Source organism: Lissotriton vulgaris, chromosome 5 (genome assembly GCF_964263255.1).
Source record: "Lissotriton vulgaris chromosome 5, aLisVul1.2, whole genome shotgun sequence".
Taxonomy (NCBI): Eukaryota; Metazoa; Chordata; class Amphibia; order Caudata; family Salamandridae; genus Lissotriton; species Lissotriton vulgaris.
In genome coordinates, this window is record NC_141693.1 from 1,926,675,537 (window position 1) to 1,926,698,333 (window position 22,797).

Consider the following 22,797-nt stretch of genomic DNA (forward strand, 5'->3'; position numbering starts at 1 on the left):
TAAGGAGGGAGACCAAGTTCCTCCAGCACCGTCCTGAGCCTCTCCCTCGGGACCAGATCGAATGCGGCCCGCAGGTCCACAAAAACAAGGTAGAGGCTGCCACCCTCTACTCTTGCAGTTTTCCAGTATAGGACCTGGAGTCGAAAGATCTGGTCCAAGGTCGAGACCCCTGATCTAAAACCGGCTTGGAGGGTGGTCAAAATTTTGTTTTCCTCCATCCAGCCCAATAGCCTCTCCAGCAGAATTCGCCCCATCAATTTCTGAGTAGTATCGAGTAGACTAATTGGTCTATAATTTGATGGAGCAAGCGGACAACCCTTTTTAAAAATTGGAACAATCTCAGCCCCTAGCCAGGTCTCAGGGACTGGGGAGCCCCGTAGGACAGCATTAAACAGAACCAACAAGTATGGGGCCTAGATCTTTGGCTGAGATCTAAAAAGATCTCCAGGGAGCTTATCCAGGCCCGGGGCCTTATTCGGGAGCAATTTCTCAATTGCCAGTTCAACTTCCCTGAGTGTGATGTTATCTGGACAGTAAGTGGGGGCTCCAGTAGGGGCAACTTTTTCCACTATTGCAGGACAGGGTCCGAGTCCAGGGTCCAAGGCCTCCGGCAGTCTGCACTCATGCGGGGGGTCTGGGGCCATAGGGGTCTCGGAAGCTCGATTGGAGTCATGGGTTCTACAAAGGGAAGTCCCAAAACCCGGAGCCCCCTGCAGTCGACACTCGTGCAGGGGGTCCCGGGGTGTACAGGTACGGGAGTTTGAGACCCCGGATCCCCAGGCCCCCGGCAGTCGACTCTCATGCGGGGGGTCTGGGGCAGGCGAGGTCTCGGAGGCCCGATCAGAACTAAGATTCTGGCAAGGAAAAGACCCAGTGACCGGGGCCCCCAGCAATCGGCACTCATGCAAGGGGTCCCGAGCCGTGCGGGTACAAAGGACCAAACTCCCAGTCTCCGGGGCCCCCGGCAGTCGACTCTCATGCCGGAGGTCCCGAGGCACATCATCCCGTGTAGCCAGAGCCAGTTCTAGAATCTCCCCCTGGAGCAGCCACCCAATATCCTCCAACTCAGGGCTTGTGTAGAGTGACTTAAAGTGAGCCTCCCACACTATAGCAGCGATGTTCGAGACCCCAGTGTCTCTCTCACCTATCACTGAAGAAGTGACAATTAGCCAAAAAGTCTTGGAATCTTTTAGAAGCAGTGCCTGTCTCAACTCTTCCCACCTAGATTCCTCCCACTCACTCTTTGCTCTAGTGAGCGCCTTCTTGTACAACAATCTGGTTGTTCTAATTTTAGGGACATCCTTAGATTTAATAGCCTTAAGTAGGTCTTTCTTAAGGTTTTTGCATGTATGGTTGTGCCAGGGGTGTGTTTTATTTCGGCGCAACTTAGTCCCGCTAACCGGAAAAAATACTTCCCCAAGACTCTCAACTAACTTTCTGTGGATTTCTATAGTCTGCCCATGGGAGGTGGAATTTCCCATATCACTTATTAATGGGACAGCTAACTGATAGATTTGTGCAAGTCGGGTAGGAGAGTGTAGGCAAGAAGGCCATTTGACTATTCTCCTATTATTAGATATAATATATGGTGGGGGTACCAGGGTGGAGTTAGAGGCAGGTTTAGTCAATCCAAATTCACCAGGTTTAAGCGATAGTACCAAGGCATTGTGGTCACTATCATGCCTTGGGACAACTTCAAAGTCTTTAAATTTGCCCCAGTCTTTAGCCTCCATCATAAGATAATCAATAGTGGAAGTTTTATATGTCCTGTTATATGTGGGCAGGCTGGAATTTTTATTGTTGCCCCTTCCATTGCATGCCTGCAAAGACATTGCAAGGGTCAGGGCGTTAATTTGTAAGACTAACGGTGTCCAGGCCTTTACTGGGGCTATTTTTGTGGCGGGAATTTACCAAAGCAAGTCAACCTCATCCTCCTCACACAACTCAGATCTGCCCAGTGGCTCGAACTGGCAATTTAGATCACCGCCTAGAATGATCGAGGTTGCAGGGTCAAGTAACTGAAGGAAATGATCGAGGCTTGAATAGTGCTCGATTCTTTTCCATTCATGGTGTGCCTTGAATAGATGTTAATAATAGCCAGTGTGGATCGGCCAACAGATGTTAGCAAAACACATTGGATATCAGGCGAGTTGGTGTCTACCTGTACGCCCTGCATACCTAAGTGTAGACCTACCCATATGGCAAGGCCACCCGAAGGGCGGTCTTTCCCTCCTGTGACTGCAGGGATGTCATAAGTTGCAAAACCAGGGTTTTCACTAGTCTCAAGGGTCCAGGTTTCTTGCATTAGGCAGATATCATAAGTGGACATAAAGGAGGACCAATCAGGTATATGTAGCTTACTTTTTAGGCCTGCGATATTCCACGAGAGTATTTTTATACTGCCTTCCCCGACCTTTACTTCATCCTTTTCTCCCCCTCGTTCACTTGGTAGTGCCTGATTCAGTCTCTGATCAACCTTTGTCTCCTCCCTCATTGAAGCTTGAGGGGAGAGAGTCACAAAGCCATCAGAGGGTAGTGGCTTTTCCTGAATTGCAACGCCTTCCTCTGGGTTGCCTTCTTTGTGTTCTCTTGGGGGTGTGCATGGCTGCGTGAGTCAATCCACCTCCTCGAGAACGCTAAACATATTCCAATGGGGTTGTATCGGATAGAGCGGGCATGTGGTAGGAAACCCTCCCCAAAAGGCTGCCAGAAGTGATTCCCGTTCGGATGGAAGACACGATTCCTGATGTTCTGTGGTCTCCTATTTTGGGGCAGTTTGTGGTTTGGGATAGGATAGAAATAGGACAAATGCATAGGGAATATTTGCGACTCTCTATAAGAAGAGGTACTGCAAATGTGGTCAACAGCTGAGGAGTCCCTAAAATTGATTGTGATAATATCCACTGGCACTGTTTTAGGGCCCCTCCCAATCCATTCTACTCTTCTCACTGCCAGTATGTGGCCTGATATATTGGGAGGTAAGGGTCTATTCAAGCTTAGCCACTGTATACACTTATTATGTAGCTCAACCTCCTGCTCTCTCTTCCCCTTACTAAGGGGTGGAACTCCCACTAGGGCCACTACAAATGGTTGAGCTTCTGGAGGCAGATTTATTGTTGGCAAAAGTTTGGAGGTTGCTTTAGATGGGAGAGTTCTTGGTGTTGATGTTGCTTTTTTTTGTGCCATGTTTTTACCCTCCTTGGGATGCTGACTGGATTTAACAGTTTGCCCCACAGCGAGAGAAGTATTAGAACCTGATGGTTTGACTACAGGTATAGAAGGTGGTACGAAATTTGGAGATTTAACAGCAATAGTTGCCGGACCTGGTTTTCTATTTAAAACTGCTAGAGCAGTGGGTTTAGCTACCTCAGGACAGGGTACCTTTACAGAGACACCATCTGGAGCAGTGGGTAACGGGTTGCCTTGGGAGTTATGTGGTTTAATTGTCCCCATAGACTTGTTGTTTAGCATGGATGATAGCCTATCTAGTTTAGAGACTAGAGGTTTAATATGGGATGCAATTATTTGCTCTAAACTGTTCTGGAGATCCGTCACCATATTGGTAACCCAACAAGGTATCCCTGTAGAATACATTTAACTGGTACCTATTAAGATACAGATTGAGAATGACCACTCACAACTTCATGTACCCAATTAGAATAAAAAATGCTTAAATGCAACCTCAGAAACCCAGGCTTTGTATATCACGGCACAGCTGTCATATGTTCAGGCAAAGGTGAAAAAGCCTTAGATAGCAAATATGGATCTAATTGAGGCCTGGTTACTGATCCTTGTGCCAACCCTGCTACCACTAAGCCAGGCGATGAACGATTGGTGTCAGGGGCCAAAAGGCAAGTTTGTGGTGATAGCCGTTGCACACGGTGACTGCTAGCTGACATGCCTGACCATGGGCCAGACTTGGGTTGAAAGCAGTCTTGGTCATCTATGACTTATGAGTTGGACAGAACAAATAGTGTCTCACAACTCATCTCTTCTGCTCAGTCTCTGCTTTCTGCACTCTTTTACTTCTCATCCATGTCGCCCTTGCCTTCCAGAGTCCGAAGACGGAGAGCATTCCCCTGAACTGCGCAAGCAGCGCCGGCCGCGACAGCCCCAGCAACCCCGGATCCCCAAGGTCAAGCGGGTTCGGACCTCCTTCAAGAACCACCAGCTGCGCACCATGGAGTCGTACTTCTCCGTCAAGCACAACCCCGATGGCAAGGACTGGGAGCAGTTGGCCAAAAAGACCGGCTTACCCAAAAGAGTGCTGCAGGTGAGCGTGATGAGGCCAGGAATAAGGGTTAAGGAGGTTGGGGCCGAGGGTTTCTCCAGGTCATTGGTGAAGGAGGTGATCGGGTAGGGCATAGGTATAACCACCTAACATGAGTCCCTCAGATGGGAGTTTATACAAAATCATGCTTTAAAAGAGGTAACTCCAGGCTGCCCACTCCATGCAAGCCCCAGTTTGGATGTTTACCACAGATTACTTGGGGTTCCACAAACTTTCCCATATATCCACAGCATGGCAAACACTCCACTAACTAACAGTCAAAGACAGAAATAAAAAAATACACGTCCTAATGAATATAAACTGGACGCCCAACGCTGGGTTAAAAATACTGGGGAGACCGGACGAAGGTTGAATGGCTGGGCCTGGACCAAGGTAAAAGGACTGTATCGACCTAGTCTCATGGATACATGGGCCTGGACTATGGTTAAATGACTGCCTGGCCCTGGATGAAAGTTGAATAGCTATGCATGGACCTGGGCGCAGGTCGGATGGCTGTGTCTGGGAGAAGGTCGAATGACAGCCTGTGCCTTGGCGAAGGTGGAATGGTTGGGCCCTAGAGCGAGGAGTAAGGTGGATAAACTTACGCTGAATCAAGAGCTGAGTTGTGGAGCAGTCTTACAGGAGGTGGTGGTTGGATATGAAATCCTGTAGTAATAGGTGAAAGGGTGAGCATTGTGCTTACAGTGCTACAGAACTCCTGACACCGTACTATGCCCCGGTCTTCCCATTTCCCTCTAATGGTTAAACTAAAACCAGGAGCAGCCGTTAGGACTCCCGGACTCCCCTAGCCAATCACAACGCTGTTGTCACCCGCATGACTGCACCGTCATGATTGATCTGAGTCAGGGCTCGAGTCGGGGGTACACGGGTAGACGGCATCCCCCAACTCTTTGCATAGGGTGGACGCCGTCCCCCCTGCCAAGGAGCTGGGCTCCACAGAAATAAGCTGAATGTGTCCCGGTGTAATTTTCAGACACTGGGACACGTTCAGCACGTGACGTCATGCGGTCATTTGCATATTGTCAGTCCCCCCACTTCTTTTTATATTATAGGAGTTGTGCCCTGGTCTGAGCGTCCTGGTTCAGCACTCAGACAGGTAGTGAGAGTCTGTGCAATTTCTCCACTCGGCCTTGCAATATAGCCGGGTAGAGGACATGCTAAGTAGGCATGACATTTTGGCCGGCCCAAGACGGCCGTCCAAACCGTCATGCGCACTTATGTTGCAGCAATCACTCCTCCTTCCTGTGCGGACAGCCAAGACTGCCCCGCCCTAACCTGGCTCGGGCTCCGTACAAAAAAATACAATGATAATAACATAACATTATTAATGTTGCGTTATTATCATTTTATTTTTATTTTTAACTCAGTGAGGCAACGCTCCTCTGCCTTAGCGGAGTAGCCGCCACTAGATTAAAAGACCACTGTACTCTCACACTAAGATCACGGATAGGGCAGTTCTTAAGTCATTCCTGTTCTGGACAATGGACCCTTGGTCTGAAACACTGAACGACATCGGTCAAGGCTAACATGGACGGTATGTGGTAGTGTGCCATGCCAAGAACGCCCTGAAAAATTACCTAATGCCATGCCCAACCGTGCTCCCAGTTTCTCAAGATCCATCCATGCCCAGCTTCAGATGAAACGGCCACCATGCACACCCATATTCCCCTGTAAAGAGCAACCCTTAGCCTTTGGTGAGTTCTTCAGCTCCTCCCACTTACAGTGAGACAGAGTGCAGGAGCAAGAATGGTGGCAATGGATGAGATATGTTTGGGAATGTCACTCTTTTTTTGTGATTCAGCTCCCTTGCGTTCAATGTATATCATTGATGGCAGAGAAAGGCACTTATTTTGCTGCCAGTGTGTGTAAGTTAATAATCACTGAGTGAGTCCGATGGTGCTATCAGTCTACTTGATTTATTTATCACTGTGGGTGGCCTCCCCCCTTGCTGTTAATCTACGTATTTTAGGGCCAGATGTATCAAAGGGTTTTACCCATTCTGTGTCTATGGGAAAATGTGTTCATACATTTGACCCTTATTGGTTGCAGTGAGTGGCCCCTCTATTGATGTTTTTGTATGAGTTTAATTGATAGCAGTGAGTGGCCCCTCTTTTGCTGTTTTTGTATGAGTTTAATTGATAGCAGTGAGTGGCCCCTCTTTTGCTGTTTTCTTTTTGTATGAATTTCATTGATAGCAGTGAGTGGCCCCTCTTTTGCTGTTTTTGTATGTGTTTCATTGATAGCAGTGAGTGGCCTCTCTTTTGCTACTTTTGTACGTGTTTCACTGATTGCAGTGAGTGGGCCCCTCTTTCTGTTTTTGTATGTGTTTTATTGACTGTAGTGAGTGGCCCCTCACCTACTGTTTTGTTTGTGTTTTATTGATTGAAGTCAGTGGCCCCTCTTGCTGTTTTTGTATGTGTTTTATTGATTGCAGTGAGTTGCCAGTTTCAACGGTTTTGAATGTGTTCTATTGACTGTAGTGAGTGGCCCACTCTCGCTGTTTTTGTATGTGTTTTATTGATTGAAGCCAGTGGCCCCTCTTGCAATTTTTATGTGTTCTAATGATTGCAGTGAGTGGCTCCTTTCACTGTTTTTGTATGCGTTTTATTGATTGCAGTGAGTGGCCCCTCTTTCTCTTTGTGTTTGTGTTTTATTGATTGCAGTGAGTGACCCTCTCTCACTTTTAATGTACGTATTTTATTGATTGCAGCGACTGACCCCTCCCATGCTGTTTTATAGGTGTTATAATGATTGTAGTGAGTGGCCCCTCTTTCCCTGTTAATGAAAGTGTTTTATTGATTGCAGTGACTGATCCTTCTCTTGCAGTTTTTGTAGGTGTTTTATTGATTACAGGGATCTGCCCCTCTCATGCTCTTTTTGTATGTGTTTTATTGATTGCAGTGAGTGGCTCCTTTTACTGTTTTTGTATGTGTTTTATTGGTTGCAGTGAGTGGCGCTTTTCAATGGTTTTGCTGTTTAGGTTTGTGTTTTATTTATTGGGGAGGTGATGTGGCATAGCGACCAGAGCTGCTGACTTTGGAACTGGGGTGCCAGGTTCAAGTCTGAGCACGGGCTAAACATATTGTTATTCTGGGCAAATCATTTAATCTCCTCTTGGAAAGTTCTCCAATACCTTTGGGTTGAGTTTGCGCTATATAAAACTCCCCCCAAACATTTAAAACACTGCAGTGAGTAAGTAGCCCCTCTCGTGCTTTTTTGTATGTGTTTTTTGCACATATCATAGCAATTTGAAAACTGCACGGCACACTTTTTATTCGAAAACAATAGAAATAGCTAATAACGCAAAGGACATTTTTTTTTAATAGATCTCTAATTTCACAGATCTTAAATATTTTGCTCCCTCACTTGAGACAAGTGCATCTCTTTGTCTCACCTGAGCACTTTCTTTGAGGACAAAATACCAAAAATCCAGGACAACCTGACTCTTATGCAATACACAATGCCCCCAAACAGCGCGTGTCCCCCATGCCCAAGGCACAGGTTAAACTATCACAATCTATTTCTCTTAAGAGCAATGAACTGGAGAATTCTTTCTCCAAAAATAAAGCTGGCTCTTCACTGGACCCCTTTCCGCCCCAATTTATGAGTTCACTAGGGGCCTTTCTCGGGCTCATCTACCAGGAGCCGCCCGCCCGCACCAGACTTTCCCGCCGCTGCCTCCCTGCGGCCCTGCCCCCCGCCAGCCCATTCGCCGGCCCGCCGCTGACCCTCCTCCCGGCTGCCTACTTATGACGACCCCATGCAAGCCCGTCTGCGCCCATCCGCGCCTGGACCGCGCCCAGCGCCAGGACCCCTGGTCCCCGACGATGCCTGCCTACACGACGGACCTACGACGCCGCCACCCTCATCGCACTCAAACCCGACCGGACAATAGCCTGCCATCGAGCCACCCCGAGACGCACCCACGGACCCTTCACCTGCCAAGCCTGCAAGTTCTCCTGCATCCGGAACCTGCACCACAGCCACCAAACCGAGTACCAACAACCTCAAGTGCATCCTGCTCAACACCCGCTCCATCCACAGACACGCCATCGAACTCTGGAACCTGCTTGACACTACCTCACCAGACGTCGCCTTCCTCACAGAAACATGGATGAACGCCTCCTCCGCACCCGACATCGCCATCGCCATCCCAGACGGATACAAGATCATCCAGAGAGACTGCCTCAACCAGATCGGAGGAGGCATCGCCATCGTACACAAGAACACCATCCGCATCACGACCGACTCCAGCGACACCTTCGCCGCCGCCGAGCACCTCCACTTCCAGATACACACCGACCCAAAGACGACCCTCAGAGGCACCCTCGTCTACAGACCCCCGGGACCACGTACACAATTCAGCGAAGACATCACGGACTTCATCAGCCCGCACGCCCTCCGCTCCGATGACTACATCCTCCTTGGGGACCTCAACTTCCACCTGGAGAACAACAAGGACCGCAACACCTCCCCCCTGCTGGACAACCTCGGACTCAAGCAACTGGTCAACACCCCCACCCACTACGCCGGCCACACGCTTGATCCCGTCTTCTCATCCAGCAAGCACATCACCTTCAGCCACTCCACCGGACTTCACTGGACCGACCACAGCTGCGTCCACTTCAGCTTCAGAAGAACCACGACCCACCACCACCCGCAACAGGTCCCTCACAGGAACTGGAGCAAGATCACCGCCGAGCAGCTCACCACCTCCATCAGCCAGAACCCACCCGCCAGCACAACGGACCCGATGGAAGCAGCACACAACTTCACGAAGTGGCTGACCGACTGCGCCGACGACCTCGCGCCACTAAAGAACCCCCCCCCAGCAGACCCAGAAGCAAGAAAGCCTCCTGGTTCACCGACGAACTCAAGGACTCCAAGAAAAACTGCAGTACCCTCGAGAAAGCCGGGCTCCTCGACCAGACCATAGACAACAGGACCGCCCTCAAACATGCCACCCGCAAGCACCACCAGCCTATCCGCACCACCAAGAAGAAATCACTGAAGGAACGACTGGACAACAACGCCCACGACAGCAAGGAACTCTTCAGCATCGTCAAGGAGTTCTCCAACCCCAGCACCGGCAACAACGACATCACTCCTTCACAAGACCTCGGCGACTCTCTCGCCTCGTTCTTCCACCGCAAGATCGCCGACATCCACAACAGCTTCAGTGCACCATCCACGCACCCAACCGTCGAATCAACGCCCCCCCACCGCCACCCTCCGCACCTGGACCACGGTAACCACCGAAGACACAGCCCGCACGATGAACACCATCCATTCCGGATCTCCAACCGACCCCTGCCCACACCACATCTTCAACAAGTTCGACTCCATCATCGCACCCCAACTCCGTGACATCATCAACGCCTCCTTCAACACCGCCACCTTCCCGGAGAGCTGGAAGCATGCCGAGCTCAACGCCCTACTGAAGAAACCAACAGCTGACCCCACCGACCTCAAGAACTTCCAGCCCATCTCGCTCCTCCCTTTTCCCGCCAAAGTGATCGAGAAGACCGTCAACAGACAGCTTGCAGCCTTCCTCGAGACAAATGGATCCCTCGACCCCTTGCAGTACGGTTTCCGAGCCAACCACAGCACAGAGACCGCCCTCATCGCAGCCACCGATGACATCAGAACCCTGCTTGACAACGGAGAAACAGCGGCCCTCATCCTCTGCAGCGTTCGACACCGTCTGCCACCGCACCCTAGTTCAACGCCTCAGCAACATCGGTATCCAAGAGAAGGCACTGGAGTGGATCATCTCGTTCCTCACCGGAAGAACACAGAGAGTCCGCCTCCCCCCGTTTCGATCCGAGGCCACCGAAGTCATCTGCGGCGTACCGCAAGGATCATCACTCAGCCCCACCCTCTTCAACGTCTACATGAGACCTCTTGCAGCCATCGCACGCCAACACAACCTCAACATCATCTCCTACGCCGACGACACCCAGCTGATCCTCTCCCTCACCAGAGACCCCGCCACCGCCAGAACAAACCTACATGAAGGGATGAAAGACGTTGCAGAGTGGATGAAGAACAGCCGCCTGAAACTGAACTCAGACAAGACGGAAGTCCTCGTCCTGGGACCATCTCCCTCCGCCTGGGACGACTCCTGGTGGGCCCCCGCCCTGGGCGCCACTCCCAAGCCAACAGACCACGCACGCAACCTGGGCTTCATCCTGGACTCTCCCTCTCGATGACCAGACAAGTCAACGCCGTCTCCTCATCATGCTTCAACACCCTACGCATCCTGGTTTCGGTCGGGATCCATCTTCCGATGGATCCCGACCGAAACCAGGAAGACGGTCACCCAGGCACTCGTCACCAGCCGACTGGACTACGGGAACACCCTCTACCCAGGAACCACAGCCAAGCTACAGAAAAGACTCCAACGCATCCAGAACGCCTCCGCCCGACTCATCCTGGACATCCCCCGGCGCAGCCACATCTCCGCCCACCTGAAGGACCTGCACTGGCTCCCCGTCAGCAAGAGGATCAAGTTCAGGCTCCTCACCCACGCACACAAGTCTCTCCATGACCTGGGCCCCAAGTACCTCAACGACCTCTTGACCTTCTACACGCCCACCCGCCAGCTACGTTCTACAAACCTCGCCCTCGCCGCCGTACCACGCATCCGAAGAGCAACCGCCGGAGGTAGATCCTTCTCCTACCTGGCGGCCAAGACATGGAACTCCCTCCCCATCCATCTTCGGCTGACCCAGGACCATCTCGCGTTCAGGAGACAACTCAAGACCTGGCTGTTCGAGCAATAGCAGACCCCCTCCCCCAAGGGCCTTGAGACCCTGCCGGGTGAGTAGTGCGCTATACAAATGTTATGATTGATTGATTGATTGATTGATTGATTGATTGATTGATTGATTGATTGATTCTCCACCTCTCTACAATCGGGCATTTTACCCGTCAAGTGGAAAAAGGCCACTGTTACACCGTTACTTAAAAAACGAGAATGCAGACTCAAAAATTCCCTCAAACTTCAGATCCATATCCCTACTTCCAGGGATCTAAAAAATACTTTAAAAAGCAGTAAACATGCAGGGTATGTTCTTTTTTAGAAACCTCCAAGTTCCTCCACCCCTCCCAGTTCAGGTTTAGAGCTCTCCATAGCACAGAGTCAGCACTCATGGAGCTCACTGACTCCATCAAATTCATGCTGGATGCAGGGCATAATGCTGCACTGATCTTATTAGACCTCTCAGTGGCATTCAACACAATCTCACATGAGATCCTGATACCACGCCTTGCCCACTTTGGGGTAGTAGGGAAAGCATTGACCTGGTTTCTTGAACACAGGGAACAAACTTTGTGGCTCAAACCATTCTTCTCAGAGGCCAAAACTATCAAGTATGGAGTACCTCAAGGGTCGGTCTTGAGCACTACTCTTTTTAACATATATATGACTCCACTAACCTTTCTTTTTGAATCCTCTGATATCCAGGTAGTTTCCTATGCAGATGACACCTAATTCCTGCTGACATACAATAATAAGAATGACATGGCCAAAACTACATTTTCTGCCTGTATTACAGCAGTGATGGGCTGGCTCAATTCCAACTCCCTACAATGCAACCCTAACAAAACCGAGATCCTGCTATTTGGAAAAAATCCCCTCCCTCCTTGTTTAGGGATCTGGTCATTCAGTTGTGTGGCACCCCCGCCACACCTCCCCCATTGGAGTGGCCAGAAACCTATGGGTGCTACTGGACACTCAGCTATCCTTCAAACCTCAAATCACAGCGGTAGTCAAAAATGCACGTTGGATTCTGAGAATGCTAAGGAAGTTTCTCAAACTTCTTCCTGGGGATGTTCAGAAGATGGTGGTACAGGTATTGATCCTATCCAGCCTGGATTATGTGAATGTCCTGTACTCAGGAATCCCAGACTATCTGACCCATATACTACAAAAAGTTCAAAACATGGCTATCCATCTGCTCTTTAATTTCATCAAACATACCTCACTTTCCGCAAACAGTTGCACCTAATAGCTCATTCTGCTTTCTATAAAAGCCGTCCCTACTACCTTCAAACCAGATTATTCAACTCCTGCCCACAAAGCTATCTTCTCTCTAAATTAGTACACATGTTGTCCATTCTCTCCACAAAAAGGAAAAGTTGGGGGTGTCTCAGCCTGTAGTGTAGTTCCTATATTCCCAATAGGCTCTGCGCATTGGAATAACATAAATGATAGTGTAGACGTAGGACTGAGGTCGACTAGGTCTCTATTGAATATGTTAGACTTAATTATGAATGCCAGCTAGCTCAGGGGTCACTAGAAACTTTCTTGAGTGAACAGGAAGGTATTAACTTTCCTGAATAGACAAGAAGGGATTAGTTTCTGACAACTGCATAAACATGACAACTTTGCTCCCCCAGAATAAGGAGTATATCTCCAGAGTCGCGGAAACAATAGATAGCTATTTCACTGAGTCAATCGTGCATGCTTCGTTTCACCAGAAGTGCAGAGAAATAGAGAGACGGGCCTTTTCAATAAAAGGGTTATTTATTGAGCAGTCTACTTTCAATGCCACAATTGCAATACTTGTCATAAAGTAAAGTGCATACAGTAAAATGAGTATTATGAAATAATACTGTAAAAGCATTTATATGGTTTCTAAGCCATAAGATACTTAAAATGGATAAAATACATACGATAAAATAATGACTTAACATACTCAACTGGTGTTTCTAAGATACGCCTACCCCAGTGTACCTAACCTAAGCCTAGTACAGGGAAGGAGTAGATGAGTTACAGTTTTTGCCAAGAATCTGAATCAAGAATTCTCTGTGGGTCTAATCAGCTCCGTACCTTGGTTATAGAATGAAGGAGATCTTGTATCTCTCTCTCGGGACTCGATTTCCCAGCAACACGCAAGGGTGACCGGAAAACACTGGAGCTGGATTTCTTGGCAAGAGAAAAGACAGTGTCTCTCTTAGTGCGTCAATGGGAGGGTCGGCTTCCTTCGGCACTCGCATCAGCAGGGCGTCGGGCAAGTAGATAGCCGATCTGCTCCAAACCACCGTGTGTTGCTTAAGGCAGATGCTTGTATATTTATACCTGGAAGGTGCCGAGTTTGACGTAAGGTTGGACATAAGACGTCACTAAGAACTTGCAGTTCTTTCAGGACTCCAGGAGTTCTTGGACAAATCAATACAGAAGCAGGGGGAATTTTATGTTTAAGAACACGTTGTGCTTTCTAGGAGTCTATGGGAGTAGCCTTGCCGTATTTGGACTGCATTGGCTATGTCTTAATATGGGTATGATTCTTATGCCTGTATAAGGGTATGATTTGATATAACCACATAAGGGCATAAAATCGAGAATATTTACTAGAGTCCTAGAATCATCTACAACAAACATGCTCAGTACCTGCAGCTAAATACTGGAGCGACCTTCCTCCTCCCCTCAAATGCATTTCAGACAAAAAACTGTTCCACAAACAAATAAGAACCTACCTATTTAAGGACTAGATGGTCATCACTCCTTTTGGTTGAACAGTTTAGCACCAGGACAGACACTCTTGTAGTAGCTGTGCGCTTTATAAAACCCATCACTCATTATTTTATTGATTGCCAGTTAGTGGCCCCTCTACTAGTTTTGTGTGTGTTTTATTGATTGCCGTCAGTGGCCCCCTCTCACTTTTTTCTCTCTGTTTTTGTATGTGTTTTATTGATTGCAGTGGGTGGCACCCCTCTTGCGGATTTTGTATGTTTTGTTAATTACAGTGAGTGCCTCTCTCGCTGCTCTTGTATGTGTTTTATTGATTGCAGTGAATGTCCCCTCATTTGCAGTCTGTATGTATTTTATTGATCACTGTGAGTGTCTCAATTTTGCTGTATGTTTTTTATTGATCACTGTGTCTTGACCCTCTCTTGCTATAAGTGTGTGTTTTGTGCATAGCCCCAGACCTTACTGTATGTGAAAGTGTTTTATGGATCACTGTGAGTGGATCTGATATTGCAGTTGCATACATGCCAACATTTGAGGACAGGGAATGGGAGATTTAAAATATAAAATCGGTAGAACGAAAATTCCCCATTGACTTCTATTGTAGAAAATGCAATTTCGGTAGTCTCCCGCATGAATCAAGTCTATTGGCATGTATGCAGTTAGCGTATGTATTTTATATCTGTGAGTAACCAGGGGCGAGGGAGCAATGCCCCACCTATAACTTTTCGTCCCTTGCCCCATCGTATCCCACCACCGGTCTCTTTGGTCATGGCAGCTGCAGCCGCAGCTGTGCTGGCCCAGACAAAAACGGTAAAACATAGACCAGCAGTGACCTCTTAGCCTCCATGACTGGGCCCAACCCCCTCTCTTCACCGGAAACTGTCACTATCTGTACGTGTGGCGCATGACGCTGTTCACACTGCAGCGCTATAGATTGCAACATTGACAGGAAAGTACCTGGACAAGAAGAGAAGGGCAGGGGTGCATCCAGTCGCAGCCGTCACCGATTGGGGAATGGGGGGACGGGGGGAGATAGGGTGGGGTAGGTGGTTTAAGGAGAATGAAAATAATTAAAAAAATGATTTAAAAAACCCCAAAACTTACCATACCGCTGTGTCTTTCCTCCATCTCTCTTCCTCGTCGCACAGCGTCACCTGAACGATCAGGAAGCACACCCAAGCTCCCTAGGCCAATCACAATGCAGCAATGTAGAGTTGTGATTGGTAAGCACAATGGCTCCCCTAAGCCAATCACAATGCTGCAAATCAGTGTTGTGATTGGTCTGAGTGCCGCGATTCGGCACTCAACCAAAGAATGGGGACTTGGCATGTTCTCGCCTGGGTGGAGAACATGGTAAGTGCGCATGAATGTTTGGTCGGCCCCAGTTGGCCGGCCAAACATTCATGTGCACTTACACAGTGTACTTGCCACTCCCCCTGCTCCTGTGTCAGAGCAGCCCAGCCACACTGCAGAGCTGCCGCAGCAGGACAAAATAAAATGATAATGGCCTTGAGTTATTTCGCTGCTGCACAGCAGTGGGGTGATGCCCCTCCCCCATAGCGAAGGACAGCCACTGGTGCATCTGTCTTAAGGCACAAGGTAGCCTTCGATTAGGTCACACGTGGTGAAAAGGATGACAGTGGGTCTTCTGGCAGTGTTATCTGGTCATGTGACCAACTGTCCCCTGCGGAAGGGGTCCAGGTAGATGTCAGATGCCAGGCTGGCATTGCGGCGAGGCTGCAGCAAGATGAATGCAGCAACAGCGGCTGCAGTGGTGGCTATTAAAGGGGCTGAGTGGTGGGTGGGGGGTGGGAGGGAGTGACAACGGACATCCACTAAAAAACACTTATCTGCCCCTCACCGCATCGCCAGCTTAGTGCTCTTCTGTTGCACTGCACAGGCTCCCAGACTCCTATGTGGGCAATCCTGATGCTGCTTTCATGCATAAAAGCTGCATCGGGATCGTCCTAAACGCCCCCAATTTGCACTCCTAGGGAGACTGGGAGCCTGTACAAGCTATCTCCAACCTGTGCATAAAGGTTTAGCCGGCCTGCGACGACTGGCCAAACTGTAATGCACACTGAACACAGTACCCAACACTTCCCCTCCAGATTATCATCGTCTTGCCCCAGCCCAAGACTTGAACGTGTTAAAAATAAAACCATAATAAACCTGTGTTATTATTGTTTTATTTTTCGAGTTTTTCAGCTGCTGGCAGGGGGCGACACTCTACTGCCATAGCGGGCGAGCCTCTGCTGATCGGCAGCCATCTCTAGGCACTGCAGCAGTCAGAGGGCAGTTTACATCTTGTATACTGCAGATTCTGTTTTCTGGCCCCACCTTTATTACAACGCCATTACTGAACTAAGAGGTCAGTCCATAGTCATGTGTACCCTATATTTGACCTAGATTCTTATTATGTGATTATGAACTGAGACACAGTGAAAAAGTTTTTTTTTTTTTTTGGAAAACCTTTATTGTGCAGATAGTAGCATACAAATACGGGCCTACAACCAATTAGGCCGGCCACAAAGCAATCTGAAAAGCACGTAAATCAATAAAGAGGTTTCACGGCAGTCACCCAGTACGTTGCGGACTAGTAGTTCAATCGTAGAGGAGCTGAGTGTGACCGCCGGACGAAGGATCAAAGAAGGTTAATTTTATAATAGAAATCATAGCAGGATCAATTACAGTTTATTCGTCTGAGTGCCCATCGCGGGCCACGAATCAAGCAGCAAAACATTAAGGCATCAATAAAAAACGGTTATCAGCAATAGTCTTCAGCAATCAGGATATAGATGCCATATTTCCAATCAGTACCCATCGTAGCCCGCCACATGCACCCAGACCACCAAATTATTATACTTATACCCAACTGAGTAACCAGAACGGCAAAAGGAGTTACAGTCATTCTCTATACTGACCCAGAAGATAAGAAAAAGGGGGAACGCTAAAAAGAAAGAAAAGAAGGAACGTCGTGCTGCTGTACGCGCCCCCACAGCGATAAGGGCAAGCAAAGTGACTGGAGAACACGTTATTGGGGGTGGGGCGTTCAAGTCAGGATATCTGTGCAATCAATATCGTATAAAGTAAGTATACCTCACCCCCCCATCCCAACAAGCAATCACACCGTGGGAAACACGCACTGCCACGGCGTCCTAAGAAAGGGACACAAAAGAGCCGTAGAAACTAAAAAACGGTCAGAAAAAGACCCCAACCCACCCACCTCACCCTGCACCCCTGCAGAAGGCTACGGCCTACCCCCCAGCAGCATGCCTGTCGCCCTAAATAGGAGACCCAAAATATAGGAAAAGTTAGAGAGAGGGAAAGGAAACAAAAGAGACAAAAAGGAAAAAGAACCAGGGGGAGAGGAGAGCCATCAATCGAACCATTCGGCCCCTACCCCCCGCCATCACACACAGTAATGCAACATCAAAACGAAATCGACATAGTCTCGGGTATCATAAACCTTCGAAGGAATCGCCCATAGTATCATGGTTGAGGGCACTCCTCATCTCCATCCGCCAACCATTAGTCCTCCGGGTCCAGAACCGGCTCACCCCTGTCCTTTCCTAGCCATCGCTACCGCGCGTGGTAGAGTAGTGGGCAGCAAACAAGTCAAAGTGGTGAGGCCATATGGTCGAAACAGGACAGACCATGGGAGCACACCAGAGGACTCCAGCAACCAGCGGCCAAGCAAGAACTTTGTGCGGCAGTTTGGACGTTTCAGCAACGACAACGGGAACAGCAAACAGTGTGGGTACAGTCTCACCGCCCAGGAAAGTAGAGTCGTCCCCGCAGGATAACACTGGGGTCGCGCCGGGGCAGTTCGAATCGGCAATCTACGTTGTTCCCCGATCAGTCGAGCAGGAACGGGCCCCGACGCGGTGCCCACGCCCACGCCCGCCACGATCAAGGCGACCCCGGAATCCGGGGCCGCTGGTGTACAGTCCAGCCGATGCACAGTGACAGCACTCCTCACGGCAACAGAGGGGGACGAAACAGCACACACTCAGAGCCGAGCCACATCCATGAGGGACGGCCCGCCAGCAATGGGGGCCGTTCTTCTATCCAGCACAAGGGCATCATTGGCCAGGGTCGCGTGTAAAGTCTTTAAGGCGTCAAGAACATCACCAAGCGTGGGCTCCCGCTCACATGACCAGATCCCCGTACACTTCAGTGACACAAATTCGCCGCCCTGGTTCAGTCCGTGACTCAGGGCGCCGGCCGCCATCTTGCAGGTCCAGCCGCGTCCCCGTGTGCCTCAACTTCTGGAGCGGGCTCTGAAGCAAGGCCACCACGGGAGCCCCCTCGAGCCCCAGGAATGACAATCTGGGTGCAGAAAGGAGAGCCACCAAAAGGGGGACCGCCAGCGCCACCGCCCCGCGGGCGCCACACGCCGACTCCGGGCTCAGGGCTTCAAGATGGCCGGACAAGGCAACAAAGGGGGGAGCCTCCTACACGGTCTTCCCCCGTTCACGGCGTGCTGCACCTCACCACGGGGCCCTCCGGCCGCTGGACCGGGCCCTATCCGTTGCCATCGGCATAACCGCACCATGGCCTCTCCCAGCCGACCTCTCCTCTCCACCAGGGGCCGCCGTCGACACCATCTCGCCGGCTGACCTCCCCGGGCAAGTCCCCGGTCTCTACAGGATCCCCCGGGACAGATGGTGAGTACAAGCTTTCCTTCATCTTTCCAAATCTTCCTGAGTATGTCGTCTCGGGGCAGGATGCGTGTCAGGATATGTGTGTTGGGCAGGACGGCTAGCGGAGCCGAACTACATTGCGGCCATCACGGTCGCAAGCTTGGCTCCTCCCCAGTGATAAAGTATTTGTCTAGGATCACACAATTTGGTGTACTAGCAGGGAAGCCGGGATGATCCCCTATTTTGCAGTTTCACACTGTGCAATTCAGCCACTAGATGGGTATCACTTACTCACATGAAAAGTTAATGTTTTGTCCTTAATTCTTCTTGGCGAGTGAGATTAGAACGTGGGTGTCAGCCAGAATCCACATTTTTTGGCAGTTTTACATAGTGCTGATCTTTGCCAAAGGCATAAGAGCTCTTCACAACTGAGACTACATTACACTTTTTTTGGCGAAGGGAGTTAGCAGGGATTTACAGAATGCTGAGCCCAGATCTGAACTATTAACATAAACTGACAAACATTCCTGCCATGTCCTCTTGACAGTGCTGTTAGCGAACTAAGAGGCAAGTCAGTTGTCCTGCGTACCGTATATGTGGCCCAGATTCTTGTTATAGATGGAGCAATAATAGGCTATTAAATCAAAGAGAAGAGGTTTTGGCACAGTGCACACCCTGAACTCACTTGAAAGTACTCTTTGGTTTAATTATAAGCAAAAACGAGGCCGTGTGAAATAAATGATTTGTCTAGGATCACACAATTTGGTCGAGTTGGGAAGCAGGTATTGATCCCATATTTTCCGTTTTCATACTGTGCAATTCAACCACTAGAGGGGTCGCCATTTCTCACATCAGAGGTTAAAGCTTTGTTTTTAAATCTTGGAGGGTGAGATTAGAGCGTGGGTGTCAGCTGGAATACACATTTTTTGGCAGTTTTACACAGTGCTAACCTTGCCCAAAGACACGAGGGAACCTCACAACAGACACGGACTAAAAATTCCATGTGTTTTTACGGCACAGGGAGATTTGCCAGGATTTACATTATATGGGACCTTATTTATGAAGGACTTGCGCTGCCGGTGCGTCACTTTTTCCCATGTTAAAAGTGACGCACCGGCGGCGCAAGTCCTTCATAAATAAGGGCTATGGTGAGCACAGGATTCGGACCTGGTTCCCCATGTTACATGGTAGGCACATGTAGCCACAAGGCCACTCTGCTTCCATGAACGTTTGGTTCATTTTTGGCTCATCTTGATCTGAGACAGAGCCCGGTATCTGGCTCGAACCTGGCTCGAACTTTCAATGGCCCGGCCACATCTGTGTGTGCAATGTTAATTTCTTTTACAGTGTTGCTTCCCTTTACACTTTGTTCAGCAGTGTGCTATCTTTAGTGCCAGTTTCTTCCCAACATGCTCCATCCTATCTGGCCTTTCATGGAGAATAAAGGAGAAGCATGCAGGCAGAAAAAAACAAGCATTGGCAAAGCCAATAGGTCTCAGCAGTTCCCGAGCTATTGGCTTTGTCAATGTGAATGTCTTTTAACAATGTTGTCTAGCAGCACATCTGCTGTTCAGCATGGCTGAAAGTTACTGGATGCTGAGTCTCTCCGCCCCCCCCATGTTGAGTTTATTGTCCTGCCCCTCCTAAAACTGAAAAGCGGTATGACGTGGCCTGCGATGGCCGCATCATAGCACTTTTTTCAGTGGCTTTCAGCCATGTGGAACAGCCTATGTTAGACAACATGGCTAAAAGACATTCTCATTACAAGATTTATTGGCTTTGCCAATGCTTGTTTGGTATTGACAAGGTCTTGTTGAACAAATGTGGAAGTGATAATGAGAAACAGTTGAGGAGTTTTGAAGTGAAGCAAGGATGTGGCTTAGTGGCCAGAGTTGCCGGCAGGAGTAGTAGTGAACCAGGTTTGAATCTCTGGATCAACTGAACAGTTTGTGATTCTGGGCAAATCACTGACGCTGCCTATGACAACGAATGTGTCATTGTTTGGTGAAAGCGCTCCAATACCATCAGCTGGTGTTCGCACTATGGCAAGAGGAAGGACGGAACAAGCTCCCCAATACCAGTGGATCATGCAAAAACATTTTTAAAAAGCAGTAGCGACGCAGGAGGTAGTGGGGGCATGTCAAGCAGGTAAGCTGGAGGGGATAGGCAGATGGGCAAGCAACGACGGAGAAGGAAAACCTTAATTGAAGCAGGATCAGTGCCAAAAATGAATGTTTCGTTGTGTAATGTAACTGGTAAACCTCAAAGTGCTCCAATACCATTGGCTTGTGTTTGCTCTATGGCAAGAGGTACGCTAGAGCATGCATACCAATACCATCAGATCGTGCAAAAATAGATAAACAAGAGCTGTTTGTGTTTTAACAACTTTTCAAGAAATGCATTTGTTTATGTATACGCACATACATTTTAGTTGTATGTGTACAAGAGAGATGGCCTGAAAACACTAGTACTCCTGTGGAGTGCTTGAAAACAAAGAAAAAAATAGCTCCGCAAACCAAAAGCTGTGTAAGGAGTCGGTCTTGGTCAATGTGCTATGGACGGGCCAAACACAAGAAGAGGGCACGACACTCACATGCCACGACAACCGGCATCAAAGAAAATGAAAGCAGCATTGAAGTTTACCAATGGTAGGAGATGGGGGGCCTGTGAGCCCACAGAGCCATTTCTGCCTGGAACGAGCTTCCGCTCTTTCTAAGGTCTGCTATGGAATTTCTATCATTTAGAAAGGGCCTGAAAACCTGGTTGTTCCCAGTTTAGCTATGGGTCCGTTGCAGGTTTTGGACGCCCCCCAGGAAAAAGTGCACAGCGCCAGGACACCTTCGGGTAGCAGCTCGCTTTACAAGCTGATATAACATAACATAACATAGAACACAACACATCTCTTCGAGACAGAGCATGAGCTGTCTAGGCGAGACCTAACAACCAGGAGACAGTGGGAGAAAAAGACAGGGAAAGGCTGCAATAGCAGTGAGAGTGTTGCACCTCCGCTATGAACCAATAGAATAGTGTAGACCTAAAGTCTAGCACTTGGCACTCTGTAGCTGGCCAATGTACTTTTTAGCGACACTGACTGCAGCAGTAGTGCAGTTTAACTAGAGAGTGCTGAGGTAAATTAAAAATCATCTCTCAATTGCCTGTTTTGGTGGCCCACCAGTTTTACCTGTGGCCCTTTGAATGCCCCTAAAAATCTCTTCTAGAGAGTACACAGTGAGGAACCCTCTCTTGTTAGTGTACGTGTTTTATTGATCCCTGCGAGTGGCCTCTCTCTGACTGTTATTCTGATTTGGATCATTTTGATTTGCTCCGATCTTTCTATCAGTCTATATGTTTTATTGATTGCTGTGAATGGCCTCTTTATTGCCGTGTTTTATTGGTGAGTGGGTCTGATGTTTCTGTGACCTCTCTTTTGCAGTACTTGTTTTACTTAGCACTGTGAGTGGCTCTTATTTTGCGGTCAGTGTTTTATTGATCGCTGTGAGTGACCTCGCTCTTGCTGTGCAATTGGTCATGCTGTACATGTTTTATTGATCTCCTAGAATGGCCTCTCAACTGCTGTGCATTATTGATCACTGGGAGCGGCTCTGATCTGGATGTCAGTGTAAATGTTTCATTGACCGCTGTGAGTGACCCCTCTCTTGTTGTACATGTTTCATTGATCGCTGTGAGTGACCCCTCTCTTGTTGTATATGTTTCATTGATCGCTGTGAGTGACCCCTCTCTTGTTGTACATGTTTCATTGATCGCTGTGAGTGACCCCTCTCTTGCTGTACATGTTTCATTGATCGCTGTGAGTGACCCCTCTCTTGCTGTACATGTTTCATTGATCGCTGTGAGTGACCCCTCTCTTGCTGTACATGTTTCATTGATCGCTGTGAGTGACCCCTCTCTTGTTGTACATGTTTCATTGATCGCTGTGAATGGCCCCTCTCCTGCTGTACATGTTTCATTGATCGCTGTGAGTGACCCCTCTCTTGCTGTACATGTTTCATTGATCGCTGTGAATGACCCCTCTCTTGCTGTACATGTTTCATTGTTCGCTGTGAGTGACCCCTCTCTTGTTGTACATGTTTCATTGATCGCTGTGAATGGCCCCTCTCTTGCTGTACATGTTTCATTGATCGCTGTGAGTGACCCCTCTCTTGCTGTACATGTTTCATTGATCGCTGTGAGTGACCCCTCTCTTGCTGTACATGTTTCATTGATCGCTGTGAGTGACCCCTCTCTTGCTGTACATGTTCCATTGATCGCTGTGAATGGCCCCTCTCTTGCTGTACATCTTTCATTGATCGCTGTGAATGACCCCTCTCTTGCTCTCTTGCTTCATTGATCGCTGTGAATGACCCCTCTCCTGCTGTACATGT

General features: G+C 48.9%; 1 protein-coding gene across 1 annotated transcript in view; it reads left to right on the forward strand.

The window, feature by feature from the left end:
• Positions 1–22,797, forward strand: part of LOC147717747 (LIM/homeobox protein Lhx9-like) — a 64,586-nt gene that overhangs the window by 25,539 nt on the left and 16,250 nt on the right. The window contains exon 4 of the mRNA XM_086920556.1: positions 4,056–4,273. Within this exon, the coding sequence (XP_086776682.1) occupies positions 4,056–4,273 (218 nt within the window). The remainder of the gene's footprint in view (positions 1–4,055; positions 4,274–22,797) is intronic.